The following is a 14,484-nucleotide window of genomic DNA, read 5'->3' on the forward strand; positions in this document are numbered from 1 at the left end:
AGCAGGGTTCTGTACAGGTTGATAGAAACCCAAGGAAAGGAAATTTTTTTGGGGCTCTTTCCTAAAGCTGAGGGAAACTGGGAAAGAATCCTCCAGAACAGGAGTTATTTTAGTGAAAACACTTGGAATTTTGCAGTGTCAGAATTTCCAGGGAGGCCTTTCTTCAAGGGAATGACATCCAAACAAAAAATTTTCCTCATATTTTCAACGTGAAGCCAAATCCTAAATAAAATCTCCCGACAGAAGGAAGGGTTGGCTGAAGGATTAGTCTCATTTTAATTGAATATCCACAGATTTTATGGAATAATACAAAGCAAAACTCAGGGTACAGATGAACAGTCTGCTAGCACAAACCACCTAATTACAACCACTGCAGAAAAAAATGACATTTCACACGTTTGTACAGCTGGGGTTGGGCTGGAAAGGAACAAAAAAAAAAGACCCCTGGGGTTGTGGCTTATTGTGGTGGTGAGTTCTGGACTCCACCAAATCCTGCTGCGTTTCTGGCTGCCAGGACGGAAGGAAAGAAGGAAATAGAAAAGAGAAAAATGTGCTTTTTGTGTTTGGAGCCAGTTTTTTGCTCCTTTCTCCTGCTCCAGGCCAATCCCAGCTCATCACCACCAGCCTTTCCTCGACTCCTGGGTTTTTGAAATCCTCTAAAAAAGAGGATTGGTTGCCTTTAAAACCTTTCCTGCACGTTTTTTTGGGGGGAAAAAGAGATGGAAAAATTACCATGAGGGAAACTCTGAATATCCACTCACATTTTCACAGCACTGGACAGAAAAAAATGGGATGAATTATTCCAGCGGAACCTCCGGCAGCATCCCAGGCTTGACTCCTCGTGAACCACAATAAAAATGACTGGACTGTCCCAAATCTGGGAGATTCTCTGTGAAAAACCTGAAAAGTTGGAGCTGTCTGGAGCTGAGGAGGGCCTGGGATAAATCCTCAAAGAGAGAGGAAGGGAATTCCTGCTCTGGAATCAACTGTACAGGAAGAGATTGGATTTTTCAGGCTGATGTGGAGTGAATTGAGGCCCGGCCATTAAACACACAACGAGTAAAAACACCAGGATTTCAGTGAATGTGGAAATAAAAGAACCTTTTCTGCAGCTAAAATGTGACTTCCCATGGATTCACCAGGAAGAAAAATCTCAGGAAAAGTCAAATCAGACCAGAAACTGCCGAATACAACCCAGGGAACTGACGAATGAAAACCTTGATCCTGCAGGGATGTGAGGCGGGAACGGAGCCTGCTCACGTCTGGGACACCGAGCAGTCCAGCGGTATTGCTAAAGGGATGAAGTTTTATTTCATTTTATTCTTTAAACATATTTATATATTTATAGACTGGTCAAAGTTCCACTAGAAATGCACTTTTACCAGCAGCAGTGCAGATTTCTCCCCATCCAGCTGAGATTTGTTGCTCCACCTTTGGGACAGGGATGGTTTTTTATTTCTGTTTCTGTCCAAGAATTTGTAGCTTTTCGTTTTGCAATCAACGCCTAAAATCACTGGTTGAAAAAAACTTAATGATAATTAATTTTTTCTTTTATTTTGCTGCTATAAAATGCGCTTTTGACATTTCTGATTTCTCCTCGGTGGGGCTGCAGGTTCTTCTCTGTGTTTTAAAGACATAAAAACATTTTCCATGTATCCATCCATCCATCCATCCAGGAACATAAAATTTCCACGCTCATAAAACTCTGTGAATAATTAAAATCCAGTGCACACCACTTGGAGTGCTCCATCACAAAGTGCACTTTTTGAAACAAACAAACAAACAAAAAAATCGGTCCCAAGAGGTTAAAAATTGACTTTTGTATGGAAACCACCTCTGTCTCGTGAAGGGAAATTGGGATCTGTCCTTTTTCCAGCTGAAATTCCCTTGCTCTGAAGGAATTACTTGGAAAAATGTGAATTTTCGTTGTCAGATCTGCTCATTCTGTATTTTTTTATCTGAAAGTGCAGACAGAGCGGTTTTGGGGAGGAATTAACCAAAAAGCACATTCTGGTGTGGAGACTGCTGAGGATCCAGAGCCCCCACTTGAAAGGAGATTTGGATTCCTTATCTCCCACATCCATGTTTTCCATGGATACAGCAGTATTTTTGAACGTTTTTTGATGCACAAAAGCTTTCTAGATTTGGATTTTGAACCCATCATTCAATGTTTTATCCACTTTATTTGTTGTATAATTGCAAACTTCCCTTGCAGTGCCCAGCGTGGGTCACGCTCTCAGTGGAAAGCTGATGATTCTTCTCTAAATCCATAAACTTGGAATATTTTGTCAATATTTCTGTTACAATGAACTTTTTTAGTGCTTTTTTTTTAGATGGAATGTGGAAATTTTTTTTCCATCTTCAGCCTCTGGGTTGGTGCTCTGCATTCCATGCAAAGGTGTGGGCAGGAGATCCATCCGTGGCTGAGGAGAACATCTCAAATGAGAATTAAGGTTAAAAAGAACTTTTGGTGCTTCCTTGGAGCATCCAGGGGAAGAAGGATCTCGTCCAGAGCGGTTTTGTTCACTGAAAGGAAGAGAAAAGCAGCTTTGTGTGTCCAGAGGAGCCACCCCTGCCTTCAGGAAAAATCCTGCTGTGCCAGAATTCTCCTCCTTGAAGTGATGAGATGGGCAGGGAATTCTTCATCTGCGGGTGTTTGAGAGGGGTTTTACCCGACCACGGAATCAGGGAATCCTGGAATGATCTGGAGGGAACTTCAATCCCACCCAGTCCCGCCCTGGGCAGGGACCCCTTCCACCATCCCTTGGGCACTGCCAGGGATCCAGCCCGAGCCATGCGAGCTGGCCCTGAAATCAGGAGATTCCAAAGGATTTTGGCCAGACCGTTGTTCCTTAATTTCTTTCCCCCTCTCCTTCGCTCACAGAATCCTCACGAGTCCAAAATCCGAATTCCGAGAGCCGATGTCGCACCTGCACCCCCTGGCTCCAGAACCTGGCCCTGTGTCCTGTGCTCTCCATGGGCATTTCCCAGGCAGGAATGCCGATGGATGAGGCTCTCCTGAGGGAAACTTCCAAGGTTTTAGCAGCTCGTAGGAGGCACCAGCAGCGAGTGATTGTCCAGTGGCGCGACATCCCGACACGGAAAACTTCATAAGGCTCCTTCTAAAGCCAGACCCTTTGGCGTGTGTGCGTCCAGGAGAGGGTTCTGTGGAATTTTCCATTCCAAATGATCCATGTGGGATCCCTCCAGAGCCCCACACACCGGGATGGGACAAACCAGGAAAAAAACCATGAAAAAGCCATGGGATTTCCTCACGGGACTGAGTTACAGAGGAAGCGGCGATGATGGAAGCTGGCAGTGCTGCCGAGGCCGTGGGCACTCGGGATCTTCAGGAATTCTGGCTGTGAAAATGAGGGAAAAGCTCTTTCCGTTGCCCCTGGTCGTTATTCCCGGGGGTGGCAGCTTTTGGGATGTCCTGGAAAACGCAAAAGGGCTCCGCGCTGGCCAGCAGCGAGTGCAGGGAAGGGTTTATAATTTAAACCAAAAATAAATTCTCTTTCTGGGCTGGGGATTCATGGACTGGAGGATGCTCTTGACTTACTACAAGGATACACAGCGAGTATTTGCACTGTGCCAGTGCTCTCCACAGACCATTCCTGAAACACGCCAGAACCTGTCCTGAAAAGTGCTGTTCTTGCTTCGTTTTCTGGGGGGTTCATTTGGTTTTTGTTCTTTTTTTTTTTTTCCTAAAGGATAGCGATTCCCAAAAGGTGAAAGGAGTTTGCATCTTGGAGGCAGAGGAGGCAGGCTCCAGGATTTACAGGGCTTGGAAGAAGGTGGTGGCAAGGTCTTGTCCCCAAAGGTCGTTGAGGTGGGTGACTGCCAGGCTGCTCCTTCTCCTACTCCATTCCTCGGTGCTGCTCCCACTCAGGACATGCTGGGCAGAAAAAGAGAGACAGGAGGAGTTTCCAGGCAGCAAACTGAGGTAGGAAATGTTATTATTGCCACCACATCAACAAAAAAATGAGTGAGTTTGGGTGAAATCGTTCACAAAAGTGTGTTGGGGACACAGATGGTGCCAGTCATGGTTTCATGGGCGGAGGGGACAAAGCCTTGGGTGACACCAGGCTGGGGGATCCTGGGCCTAAGCCAGGCTTGGCTTTCCTGGACATGGATCACAAATGCCAGGGAATCTGTCCCAGACACACAAACAGCTCAAACCTGGTCTCCTGATCCTCTGCTGGGGGCACGGGCCTGCTGCAAAGAGAGGACAAAATAAGGGAATCTCCAGCACAAACCAATCCCCCCTCTCTGCCCTGAGCTCCTGGCTAGTTCTTGGAATAAATTCAGCCTCATCCAATGGGTGTTTCCCTGTTCCCCCTCAGGAATTGGAACGAGAGGCTGTATCACTCTGATCAGGGCCAAAACCAGTTATCCTGGCAAAGGGTCTTGTCTTCCAAACCCCTCCAGAACTTCCCTACAGTTCCAGCCTTTATCAGCTCCTGAACACTCTGGGAATGTCCTGTTGGGTCCCAGGGGTGCTACCAAGCCGTGGGGCTGTTCTCATCCCCAAAGACTGTTGGAGGGAAGGATAAGTCAGAGTCCTTACCTTTCCCTCTCAGCCATGTCTTGCTTCTCCTCTGCCCTGTAAAGACAAATCCCATCGGGAATCCATCCCCCAGTGGGAAGGAGGGAGACTCCAGTGCCTTTCTGGGGTGATGAATGGGGAACAGCCACTGTTCATCCCATCCCTCCCCAAATTCATCTTACCTTTCTTTTCTGGCCTTGATCCTCTCTTCTTCATACCTGCAACAAAGACAAAACATCCTTTAAACGCTGCTGCTCGCTTTTAGTCACGTTTAGTGCTGGCTCTGAGGGTGCCAGGAGCTCCAAGCTGCCACAGTCTGGCTGGCACCGGCTTTGCCCTGGGCTCTGCCTTCCCAATCCATGGATTTTGGCCCAGCCCCAGCTCTGTGCTGCCCCTCCCCAGAGCCCCAGGGTCCCTGTGGCACTCACTGGAGGACGCAGTCTGGGATCTGCACGTGCTCCATGGGGATGAGTTGCTCCAGTTCCTCCAGGCTGTGGACATACTGGATCTTATTGATAAACTTCACACTGGCAGAGAGAGAGAGAGAGAGAGAGGAGCAGTGCCACCCCAGTGGCTCCTAAAAACACCTCTGGAGGTGTCACTGGAAGTGTCTGGGAGATGCAGGACGAGTGACAGCTTCACCTTGCTCACCCCTGCCTAAGGTCTGACAAAATCTGGTTTGTGATGTGAAACCCCAGGGGGCAACTGGGGCTGTGCCAGGGATTTGGGATGGAAATCAGGTGCTGGGAACTGCCCAGGCTCCCCAGGGAATGGGCACATTCCCAACCCTGCCAGAGCTCCAGGAGCCCTTGGACAGCTCTCTGGGATATTGTTGGGGTGTCAGTGCAGGGCCAGGAGTTGGACTGGACGATCCCTGTGGATCCCTCCAAACTGAGGATATCCCGTGACCCTGTGATTCCAAACCCCAATGAGTTGGGGACGTTGTGCTCACCTGATGAAGGGTCTGGAGATGGCCAGCACGGTCCGGATGAACCACGATGGGTGCACGATGATCAGGGCCTTGAGGTTCTTCCGCAGCCTGGGGACAGGGCAAGGGACAGAGCGTCACGTTCCAGGGACCTTTCCTAAACTCCCCTGGGCTGTGCTGGGTTCTAACAGGAGCTGTGGTGCTGACCAGCCTCAGGTAAAACCCCTTGGGAAGCTCATCCCAGCTCAGCAGGATATGGGAGCGCTATATATATCATTATATCCAAAATAAATTTAAAAAATAAAATATAAAGTATAAAATATAAATAAAGATAAACCAAAATATTCCAAGGCCAGGTTGGACAGGGCTTGGAGCAAGCTGGGATAGTGGAAGGTGTCCCTGCCCACGGCAGGGGAGTGGAACAAGAAGATTTTTGAGGTCCATTCTGGTAGGTGTAAGGAAAGCGGGACTGGCTCAGACTCATTCCTGTTGAAGAACAGCATCTGATTGTCCTTTGAATTCTAGGGTGGGCAGAGGCCTGGGGCTGATGAGGCCCCAGCAGCAGGATTCTCACCTTCTGTCAATCATCTGGTAGCATTTCTTCAGCCAGCCCAGGCCTGGCATCCTCCTGCGGGGCGTGGCCCCGTTCAGGTACACGATCATGTAGTCCTCAGCCACCAGCAGCTCCAGGCTGCTGATCACGTACCTGGCAGGGGGTGACCAAAAGGGACCCAAATGAGACTCAAAAAACATCTCTTAGAGTTCGCCCCCCGTGTCCCCCTGGAACAGCTCCAGAGCCTTTCTTTGCAGGTCTTGGGAGAGGTTTGGTCTCCCGGGGTGTCCCTCAGGGATCAGCAGTTTGTGCCCTGCTGGACACCCCAGGTCCCCTCCGTGCCCAGCAGCAGCATCTCCCAGCTGGGCAGCGATCCCAGCACGCTCCAGCCTGAGTGCCAGTCCATCCCAGGAATAATTAACTGGAATGTTTGAATGGTTGGGCTTGTTGGACTCGGAGCTGGGGCCGGTGTCCCACCCGTGCCACTCGCTCCAGCCTGCAGCTGCCCACTGGGAGCTCTGGGCTTGGATCCAGACCGATCCCAGCTGAGATTCCGGATGCCACGGACACAGGGAAGCTGTTGTGCTGCTTGCCTCACCCTCCTGTCCCTCCCAGAGCTCCGCAGGCACTCACAGGAAGAGGTTTTCCATGATGTAGTGATAATCTGCCAGGTTGCTGTCCGGGAGGTAGCAGGCGGCAAAGACGATGATGGCGTTGAGACCTTCCCCGTAGTATCCTGGCAAAGAAACACAGGTGACGCTTTCCAGGGAGAGCTAAGGGAGAAACAGCGCTGAAATTTGCTCCTGGGGTGGTTTTTGTGTCCCTGCTCAGCGCCAGGTGAGCGTTTCTCTCTTCAGACCCCTTTAACAGTGAGATCTCCTGCTGGTTTTGGCTGTAATGTGGATTTGGGGTTCAGAGAAGGAGTTTGGGGGTTTTAAAGCTGGGTGGTTCCTTGGCTCTGCTTTGATTTGGGAAATAGATCTGACTGCACACGTGTGGACCCTGGAGCATGTCAGGGACTGCTCTTCTCCCTCCAGACATCAATTCTACAATCACTAAATATTTTTAGCACCATCTCAGCACTTTTGTGGCTTCTCTGCCACGCAGAGGTACCAAAAACCCAGAGATTTTCCCCCTAGACAGGACGCAGCCAGGCTTGGTGTCCCCTCCAGCATGACACAGAGGGACAAAGCCACCCAGGGAGCCAGGCTGTGGCCACCCCGAGCTCACCTCCGTGCGTCACCACTCTCATGTAGGGTTTGATCATCTGGAGGTCGATCCTGTGCTCCTGCTCGCCGATGATGACGGTTCTCCAGAGCCGGCCGTTGGTGGCACTGCCATCCTCTGTCCCCCCGTCCCCAAACAGGTCTGCGCTGTCCCCAGGCATGTTCTTGGCCGTGGCCACGGGGGTGTCATCTGGGAAAGGGACAAAGAGTTCTGGCTTGAAGAGAACGTGGGGAGGGCTTTGGTAACCCCAGGGATGATGCTCTGATCACGTTTCACCTCCAGCCTTGATCTCTGCGGGTTTATGGGCTTTAAATCTTGCCCAAATATTACAGAAATGACTTTGAAATCTCCCTCTGCTTATCAGTCCTCAGCTGCTGTCAAAAGTCTTTAAAATGAGGCTAAAAACCACCCCAACCCCTGGAAATGTTCACCCAGAACCAGCCTTTTACCTTCCCATTCCAGTTCGTTCCCATTCCCCAGGAATTCGAGGGAATCTGTCTCATCAGGAGTTTCAATATCATCCACATTGATGTCCAGGTCATCTGGTGTGTCCAGGAAATCATCAGAGAGGATGGAGCCCTCGCTCTGGTCCAGGGAAATGTTGATTTCAGGTGCAACAAGTGTCTTCCGCTTCCGATGGGCCCCGTTAAAGTTCAGAGTGTTGGGAGGAGCTGGAGTTAAAAGGAAAACAACTGACAGGGTGTCCTGCTCCTGGGTCCTCGGAGCAAGACATCCCCACGGAGCATTCCATGATGGAATATGGATCTGGAGCCCTCAGGACTGGGGGGCACTGGGATGGAAGTGCCCACACCCCTGAGAGCCCGGGTTCCTCCCCCAGGAAAGATGAACCACTTCAAATCCCCGCTGGTTTCCTCTCCCACAGAAGGATTTTTTTGGTGGAGAGCCCAAGGCTTTCTCCCTGCCTCAGTTTCCTCGGCTCTGGAGAGGGTTGGTACTTACAGGACGTGGTCTCGTCTTCCGTGGGGCTTCCCAGTGACTCCATCCCCGTCTCTTCTGGGAGAGGCCTGCAGGACACGAGGGAGAAACACAGCAGGGAGCAGGGGATGCTTAGGGAAAAGGAATTCCGAGAGTGGGGAAAACACACTGTGCTCTGCCCCTTCCCTTTTCCCAGCCAGCTCATCCTCAGGGGTTCCCTCAAGGAATTCAGGAGCAGCCCAGGAGCTGTGCTTCCCTCCTGGAGTGCTGTGCAATCCCCTCTCACCTCCAAACCATCCCAAGGGATGAAAAATCCAGCCAGGGAGCAAATCCTCACTCCAGACCACCTTGGCAACATTCTCCTTCTCTTTCTTATCCTCATTTTTTCTCTAGGAACTCCTGGGGCTCCTCATTAGGGCACCAGGGAGCCCCCTCTGTGCTCTGTCCCTGTTCCCTGGCCACAACCCACAGGGAGGGATGCTTTGATCCCAATCCATCTCAGCTTTATCCAAAGGCCAGCCACAACCACCTTTCCCAGGAAGCAGCTTCTCCTTGGTGCTGGCTCTGCTTGGGAACCCCAAATTGTCACCTCAGCCCCCACGGGGTGACCCCCAGCCCCTGCTGAGGTTTGAATTCCAAGCATCAGCACTCCAGCCCCTATTTTTTAGCCAGAGGCCATCCCACCCCTCTTTTCCTGGGATTTGCAGCCTCTCGTGCTCAGCTCCTGCACCCTCCTGGTTCAAATCACGACCCCTGCAGCTGGAGGCATCGATGCATTTAAAAGTTTTCCTTGCTAAAATCAATCCACAGGGCGTGGCTGTCGCCCTTTGGGAGCTGCTGTGTGGGAATCTGGATCCGGGCTGTGGCCAGGAACCTTTGCTGCGGCTGAGCCTCGCTCTCCGCTGCCCACCCCTGCCATTCCCGGCTGCTTTTCCCCTTAGCTGGAGCTGGGACTCCATTCCCGCCCCCTGGAATTCTCTGCCTTTGACATTTCTTGACCAAACCCCGCCAACTCCACAAGTTCACATTTAAGGCAGGTCTGTGTTTAAGACATCTCCTGCCCAGGAGCTGTGAAATCCTGCTGCTGGGACAGCTCCCACGGAGCAGGGAGAATCGCAGGGATTTTAGGGATGGGGACGGGCCTGTGCAGAGGTCGCTGTCCAGCTCCTGACGGCCACACAGGAGGGGAGGTGACCACGGGGACAGGATCCAACCCAGCTCTGCCCTGCTCCTCTTCCCGCTGCCATGACGCCGGGGCCAGCGGCCAAATTAAACCCTATAAATATGTAGATTAAGGGATAATCCTCTGCTGCTGGCTCTTGTATATTTATGAGAGACGAGGAGCCCACCAAAGGCACCCCGGGGACCTCGGGGGCTGCCCGGACACTCCGGTCCCCTCCAGCTGCTCCTGTCCCCAGCGAGGTGCGGCTGTTTGTCCGTCCGGGAGCCGCGCCTGGCACGATTCGGTGCCACAGAAAGGGGAGGGGAGGGGGGCAGCCGCTGCTGAGTACGTGCGGCAGCTGCTGCCTCATCCCGGGATCCACCTCGGGACGGGCCGAGGGGAAGGAAAAGCCTTCCTTACCTTCCCCGAGGCTGCTGCAGTCACCGCCTCCGGCGGAAATCCTCCCGGCACAGCGCGCTCGGCCCCGGATGACAAATTCGGGGTGCGCGGGGCTTTGCCCGAGGCTCGGGGGGCTCCGCTCTGCTCCGTGCCCGTCCCCGGTGCCCGGCGCTCGCGGGGAGGGAGCGGGCACGGCGGGATGCGGGGCGGGATGCGGGGATGGATTCAGGAACGGATGCAGGGATGGATGCAGGGACGGATGCAGGGATGGATGCAGGAACGGATGCAGCGATGGATGCAGGAATGAGCATGCTCCCGCTCCGCGCCGCCCGCGCCTCGGTTACGGCATCCCCGCCCCGGGCCGGCCGGGCCGGGCCGGAGATCGGACCCCGGCAGCAGCGAGGATCCGCCCGCTCCGCTCCCCCGGCTCCTCCTCGCACCGGCAGGAGCTGCTCCCGCCCTTCGGCTTCCCAGGAAATGCTGGGAATGTCGCGCCGTGGCCTCGAGGAGTGGCTGGGTTCTGTTTTCCCGGCCCAGATCTCTGTCTAGGATGTGGCTTTTCATTTTTTTATTTTTTTTTCCCCTGCTTTTCGGGGCAAGATTGGCTAATGGCAGGCAGGCAAAAATAGCTCTGCAGCAAATCAGCTGCTGGAGAGCCGCTGTCCCACATGCAGCAGCTTCTGCCCTATTATTCCAACGCTTCCAGCGGGGAAGCGGCTGGAAATGGACAATTTATTTAATTTTATTGCGAGTAGAACCCAGCTGGCCTTCCCTGCTTTGCCTGGGGGCTGTTTGGGCTCTGTCTCGCATCGTTCCTGCTCGAATCCCTCTGGAGGAGGCTGGGGAGCTCGTCCTGAGGGCTCCGGGCTCATCCCGGCCCCACTCACATCCCTTTGCCTCTTCCCAGCTTTCATTCCCGAGGCGTTTTCCCGGGTTTGGTGGTGCTGGGGGCTTTCCAGGAGAGATTTCCCTGGAAGGTTTGGTGGGGTTTGCTGTTGGCATGGGCAGAGTGGGACAGAGCTCAGGTTGGGGCCGAGGTGTCCTGGAGATTTATCCCGGCTTTTCTAGGGAGCTCTGGGACAAAATTTTCCTTTCTACACCTTGATCTCCTGTCTGTATTCTCTGAGCAGCCTGGTCTGGTGGAAGGAGTCCCCACCCTTGGGAGGGAGATGAGTTTTAAGGCCACTTCCAACCCAAACCATTCCATGATTCCCATCCATCCATCCATCCATCCATCCATCCATCCATCCATCCATCCATCCATCCATCCCCACATTTCTCTCTCCTTTTACTCCGTTAAAAACCAGGGGGGAGCCCGATTCTGGCAGAGATCCAGCAGCTCTGCTCCCAGAGGGAAAGAAAATCCACCCTGGGAACGCCGGGGCCCCCCGGGAGGCAGCGGAAGGACAAACGCCGTCCTGTGGGATGCAGCACAGAGGGGCTCACACAGGGATGCAGCTGGAGCTGGGATGAACAGAGCCAGGCTCATCCCGGGGGAACAGGAGCCCCTTTCTCTGGGGCTGCAGCTGCAGCAGGGGCTGGGGCTGGCCCCGGGTGCCCAGCAGGGCTCAGAGCCAGATCCCCCCCAAAGGGAGCCCTGGAGATCCCCCAGGACCATCCCAGTGCCCAGGCAGGGTCACCTGGAGCAGGAATGTGTCCAGGGGGGCTGGGAATGGCTCCAGAGAGGGAGAATCCACACCTGCCCTGGGGCTGGGAGCTCTGGGGCTGGGAATGGAGGTTCAGAGCACCTGGGGGTGGGTTTTGGCACCTCTGGGCAGCTGCTGGAGTGGCTCTGAAGGTGGAAGGTGCCACTTTGGCACCTCTGTCACCCTCCACACCTCCTTTCCCAAGGATGGCACCCATCGGGATTCACTGCATCCCAATGGCAAATTCCTGGCACAGCAGCACCGCTCTGCTTGGGAAGACTCTGCCTGATTCAGAGCCTGGGAAGGAGTCCATAAATCCATAAATCCACTCCCATATCCATCCATCCACCCTCCATCCCTCTGTGGATCCCTCTATCCACCCCAACCTCCCACCTCCCTGTGCTCCACACCCAGCTCCTTCCCCTGCCCACACAGGGCTGCCAAAAGCATCCCAAAATCAGAGCAGCTCCAAAAATTCTCAGCTCCTGTTGGAGTTCAGGCTCCTGGTGCCTCTGAAGCCATGGGAAGGACCCTCCCACTCCACGCCCTGATGGTTTCTCACAGGAAAAAAAATAAAATTCTCCTGTTTTTGTTTCTGTTTTTCAGGGAACACACCTGGGGAAGTCCTCGTCTTGCCATTCCTCCTTCACATCCACGTTCTCCATCCGCAGCGTGGCCTCCGTGGTTCCCATGGCTCTCAGGGAGGGCTGGAGCCAGCAGATCCCACCAGGAAGGGCTCAGGCTGGAAAGGGGAGGCAGAGAGATTGGCATGGAGCATCCCGAGCTGGGAGCATCCACTGCTCCGTGGAAGAGCAGTGTGAGGGCTGCTTGTGTGGATAAAACAGCGAAACTCGGGGTTCTGGGGCTACCTGACGCATTTTGGAGCAGAAGGAGGAGGTGAGGTTGGTCCTGGGATTGTTCAGATCCCAGCTCATCTCCCTGGGGAGCAGCACTGATACCCACACCTTTCCCCTTCTTGCTCCTCCTTCAATCCCAATCCCATAAATCCCTCTCTGCCGAGGGCAGGGAGATGTGGCTGAGAGGGGCGAGCTCCTCCCTGGGACATTCCCAGGTCCCACATTTCTGGATTGGATGGACATTTCCAGCCCTGGCTCTCCTGGCAGAGAGATCCCCGAGCCTGCTGCGTGTCCCTGCTCCATCGGGACATGGGGGGATGAGGAGGCCTCACAGGGATGTCCTTCCCACCCCTGAGGATTCACATTCCTGCCTTGCTCCAGGTAACCCAAACCAGACTCCAAAACCCCGGGGCAGCTCAGCTTGGGGTGTGTTCCCAGCCTGGCCTCTCTCCTGCACTTTGGGAACAAGTTCAGATCCAGCAATCCTGGATTTCACCCACACTGAGCCCCAGGGTTCCTTAGAACCATATCTATAAATATATTTTTTATCTTTTTTTGCTTCACTGAAAGGTTCCTGCTGCCAGACCAAGAAATCCAAACCTTTGCACCCAATTCCTTGGGCCTGCAGCTCCCAACAAAGCCCGGCTCAGGATTCAGAACCAATCCTGGCCAGTCAGGGGGAGCAGAAACCCCATTCCCAGCAGGATCCTGCCCCAAGGGAACAAGGCCATGCCCGATGTGCTCCAGAACCTGCTCAGGTGGGATCAGCTCCTGTGCTGGGCCCAGCCTCAGCCACTGCAGGAACTGGGAATGCTCCTCCCGAGCTCTGCCCTCACACTGGGGAGGAACACTCAGGAATTGGGTTTTTTTTAGGATGAGGGGTCTGGGGTGGTTCCTGGGGCTGCTCTGTCCGTCCCCAGTGCAGGAGATCAGCCCTGAGCACTGCCCGTGGCTGTGCAGCTCTCCCCAGGGCTTTTCCTGCTGCCTTTGGAGTCCGGGAATGCTCTGCAGGAGATAAATCTGGGTGGATTTGCTTCAAAGGGATGAACCTCTGTAGAGGCCCGAGCCAATCCAGCCTCCCTCTGTATCCCAGGCACTGGGATCAGCAGAGCTGGGTGCCAGCACTGCAGGGATCCCTCCCTGCTGCCATTCATCCCGGGACTGGCATTCCCGGGACTGGCATTCCCGGGACTGGCATTCCCGGATAGTCCCAGCCCCACCTGCCTCCATTCCTGCCTTCCCTACTCCAGACACCTCAAGGCTCTGGAAAATCCCACCTTCCTCCCCCTCCCCGCCTCTGGTAGCTGCTCCCTGCCGGCCCCGGAGGCATCATGGAGGGAGAGGAGGAGGAGGAGAAGGAGAAAAGGAGAAGGAGGAGGAGAAGGCAGCCGAGCAAATCCCGCCAGCCACACTCACCGCTGCCGGTGCTCAGCGGGGAACAAAGGCGATGCTGCCCCTCTCCCAGCCCGGCATTCCTCCTGCCGATGGATTTGGCTCAGCAGCTGCAGCCCCCGGATCGGGATGCGGCTGGAGGAGCGTGGGGATTCATCCAGGCCGGATTTCCCGCAGCAGCCGCTGCTTTGCGATTTCCTTGGCAAAGGATGGATGGATGGAGGGCGCTTATTTGTGTTCCTCCATGGCTGCCGCTGCTTCCCCTCCCTTCCGAGGTATTTTATTATGATTTTCCGTCGCAGCTGGCGAAGCCTGCGCTCCTCTAAATCAGCTAATTCCCTGCTTTTGTGTGAGAGGGCGGCGAGGGGGGTCTGGAGGAGGGAGGAGAGAGGATCTCGGAGCATCCCCTCGCTGTGCCAGCCCCGCTCCCATTGGCTGCCAGCCTCCAAATCTCTGCCAGGGCCGGGCACAGCCCCGGCTCGCAGCGCTCAGTGGGAGCCGGGGGTGCCCGTCAGCTGCTCCCGCAGGAGGGCTGGGAGGGATTTGGGAGCATCATTCCCTGAGAAGGTAAAAGGGATGTGGGATTTGATGGAGCGGCTCTGCGGGGCTGGTTTGGGGCTGAGCCTCGGGCACCGGTTGGGTTCTGGATGCGCAGATCCGGCAGCTGCTCCTGTTCAGGGAGGAAATTCCTGCTCCCGGGATGCCCAAAACTGCAAAACAACCTGAGCCCCAGCGGGGCCCCTTTGCAAATCCAAAGGTGAAGGAAGGGGCTGAGATTTTCCCTCAGAGCTGGGGGGAGCTGGGCAGCTCCTTTCCCTTTTTCCAGTCCCTCCCC

General features: G+C 54.3%; 1 protein-coding gene across 3 annotated transcripts; it reads right to left on the reverse strand.

Annotated features, from left to right (window-relative positions):
• Nucleotides 1-252: 252 nt before the first annotated feature.
• Nucleotides 253-14,003, reverse strand: ATCAY (ATCAY kinesin light chain interacting caytaxin). 3 transcript variants are annotated; one of them, XM_088067776.1, is made up of 13 exons: nt 13,674-14,003; nt 12,016-12,142; nt 8,218-8,282; nt 7,707-7,928; nt 7,261-7,446; nt 6,664-6,766; nt 6,052-6,183; nt 5,502-5,588; nt 4,978-5,076; nt 4,732-4,767; nt 4,571-4,606; nt 4,183-4,215; nt 253-3,898 (listed from the first exon to the last, which is right to left on the reverse strand). In XM_088067776.1, exons 2-13 carry the CDS (start codon nt 12,090-12,092, stop codon nt 3,889-3,891), a joined length of 1,086 nt encoding a protein of 361 aa, XP_087923902.1. In that variant the 5' UTR covers nt 12,093-12,142; nt 13,674-14,003; the 3' UTR covers nt 253-3,888. The 3 variants fall into 3 exon arrangements, with proteins under 3 accessions (XP_087923902.1, XP_005531696.1, XP_087923903.1); XM_005531639.3 differs by having other exon boundaries at nt 4,183-4,218; XM_088067777.1 differs by lacking the exons at nt 12,016-12,142; nt 13,674-14,003 and adding an exon at nt 9,776-10,851 and having other exon boundaries at nt 4,183-4,218.
• Between the last annotated feature and the right edge of the window lie 481 nt (nt 14,004-14,484).

The sequence above is a fragment of the Pseudopodoces humilis genome, chromosome 28 (assembly GCF_049639895.1).
Source record: "Pseudopodoces humilis isolate 2021_Gansu_Grassland_sample_001 chromosome 28, ASM4963989v1, whole genome shotgun sequence".
Taxonomy (NCBI): domain Eukaryota; kingdom Metazoa; phylum Chordata; class Aves; order Passeriformes; family Paridae; genus Pseudopodoces; species Pseudopodoces humilis.

What these genes read in the sequence shown, in the direction of transcription:
- ATCAY (XM_005531639.3), bottom strand. Translation starts at nt 12,092, where the DNA reads ATGGGAACCACGGAGGCCACGCTGCGGATGGAGAACGTGGATGTGAAG. An exon ending in GGAAGACGAGACCACGTCCT is followed by an intron (nt 7,929 to 8,217) that starts GTAAGTACCAAC and finishes TTTTAACTCCAG; the next exon opens with CTCCTCCCAACACTCTGAAC. An exon ending in TACCAGATGATTGACAGAAG is followed by an intron (nt 5,589 to 6,051) that starts GTGAGAATCCTG and finishes CCCTGTCCCCAG; the next exon opens with GCTGCGGAAGAACCTCAAGG.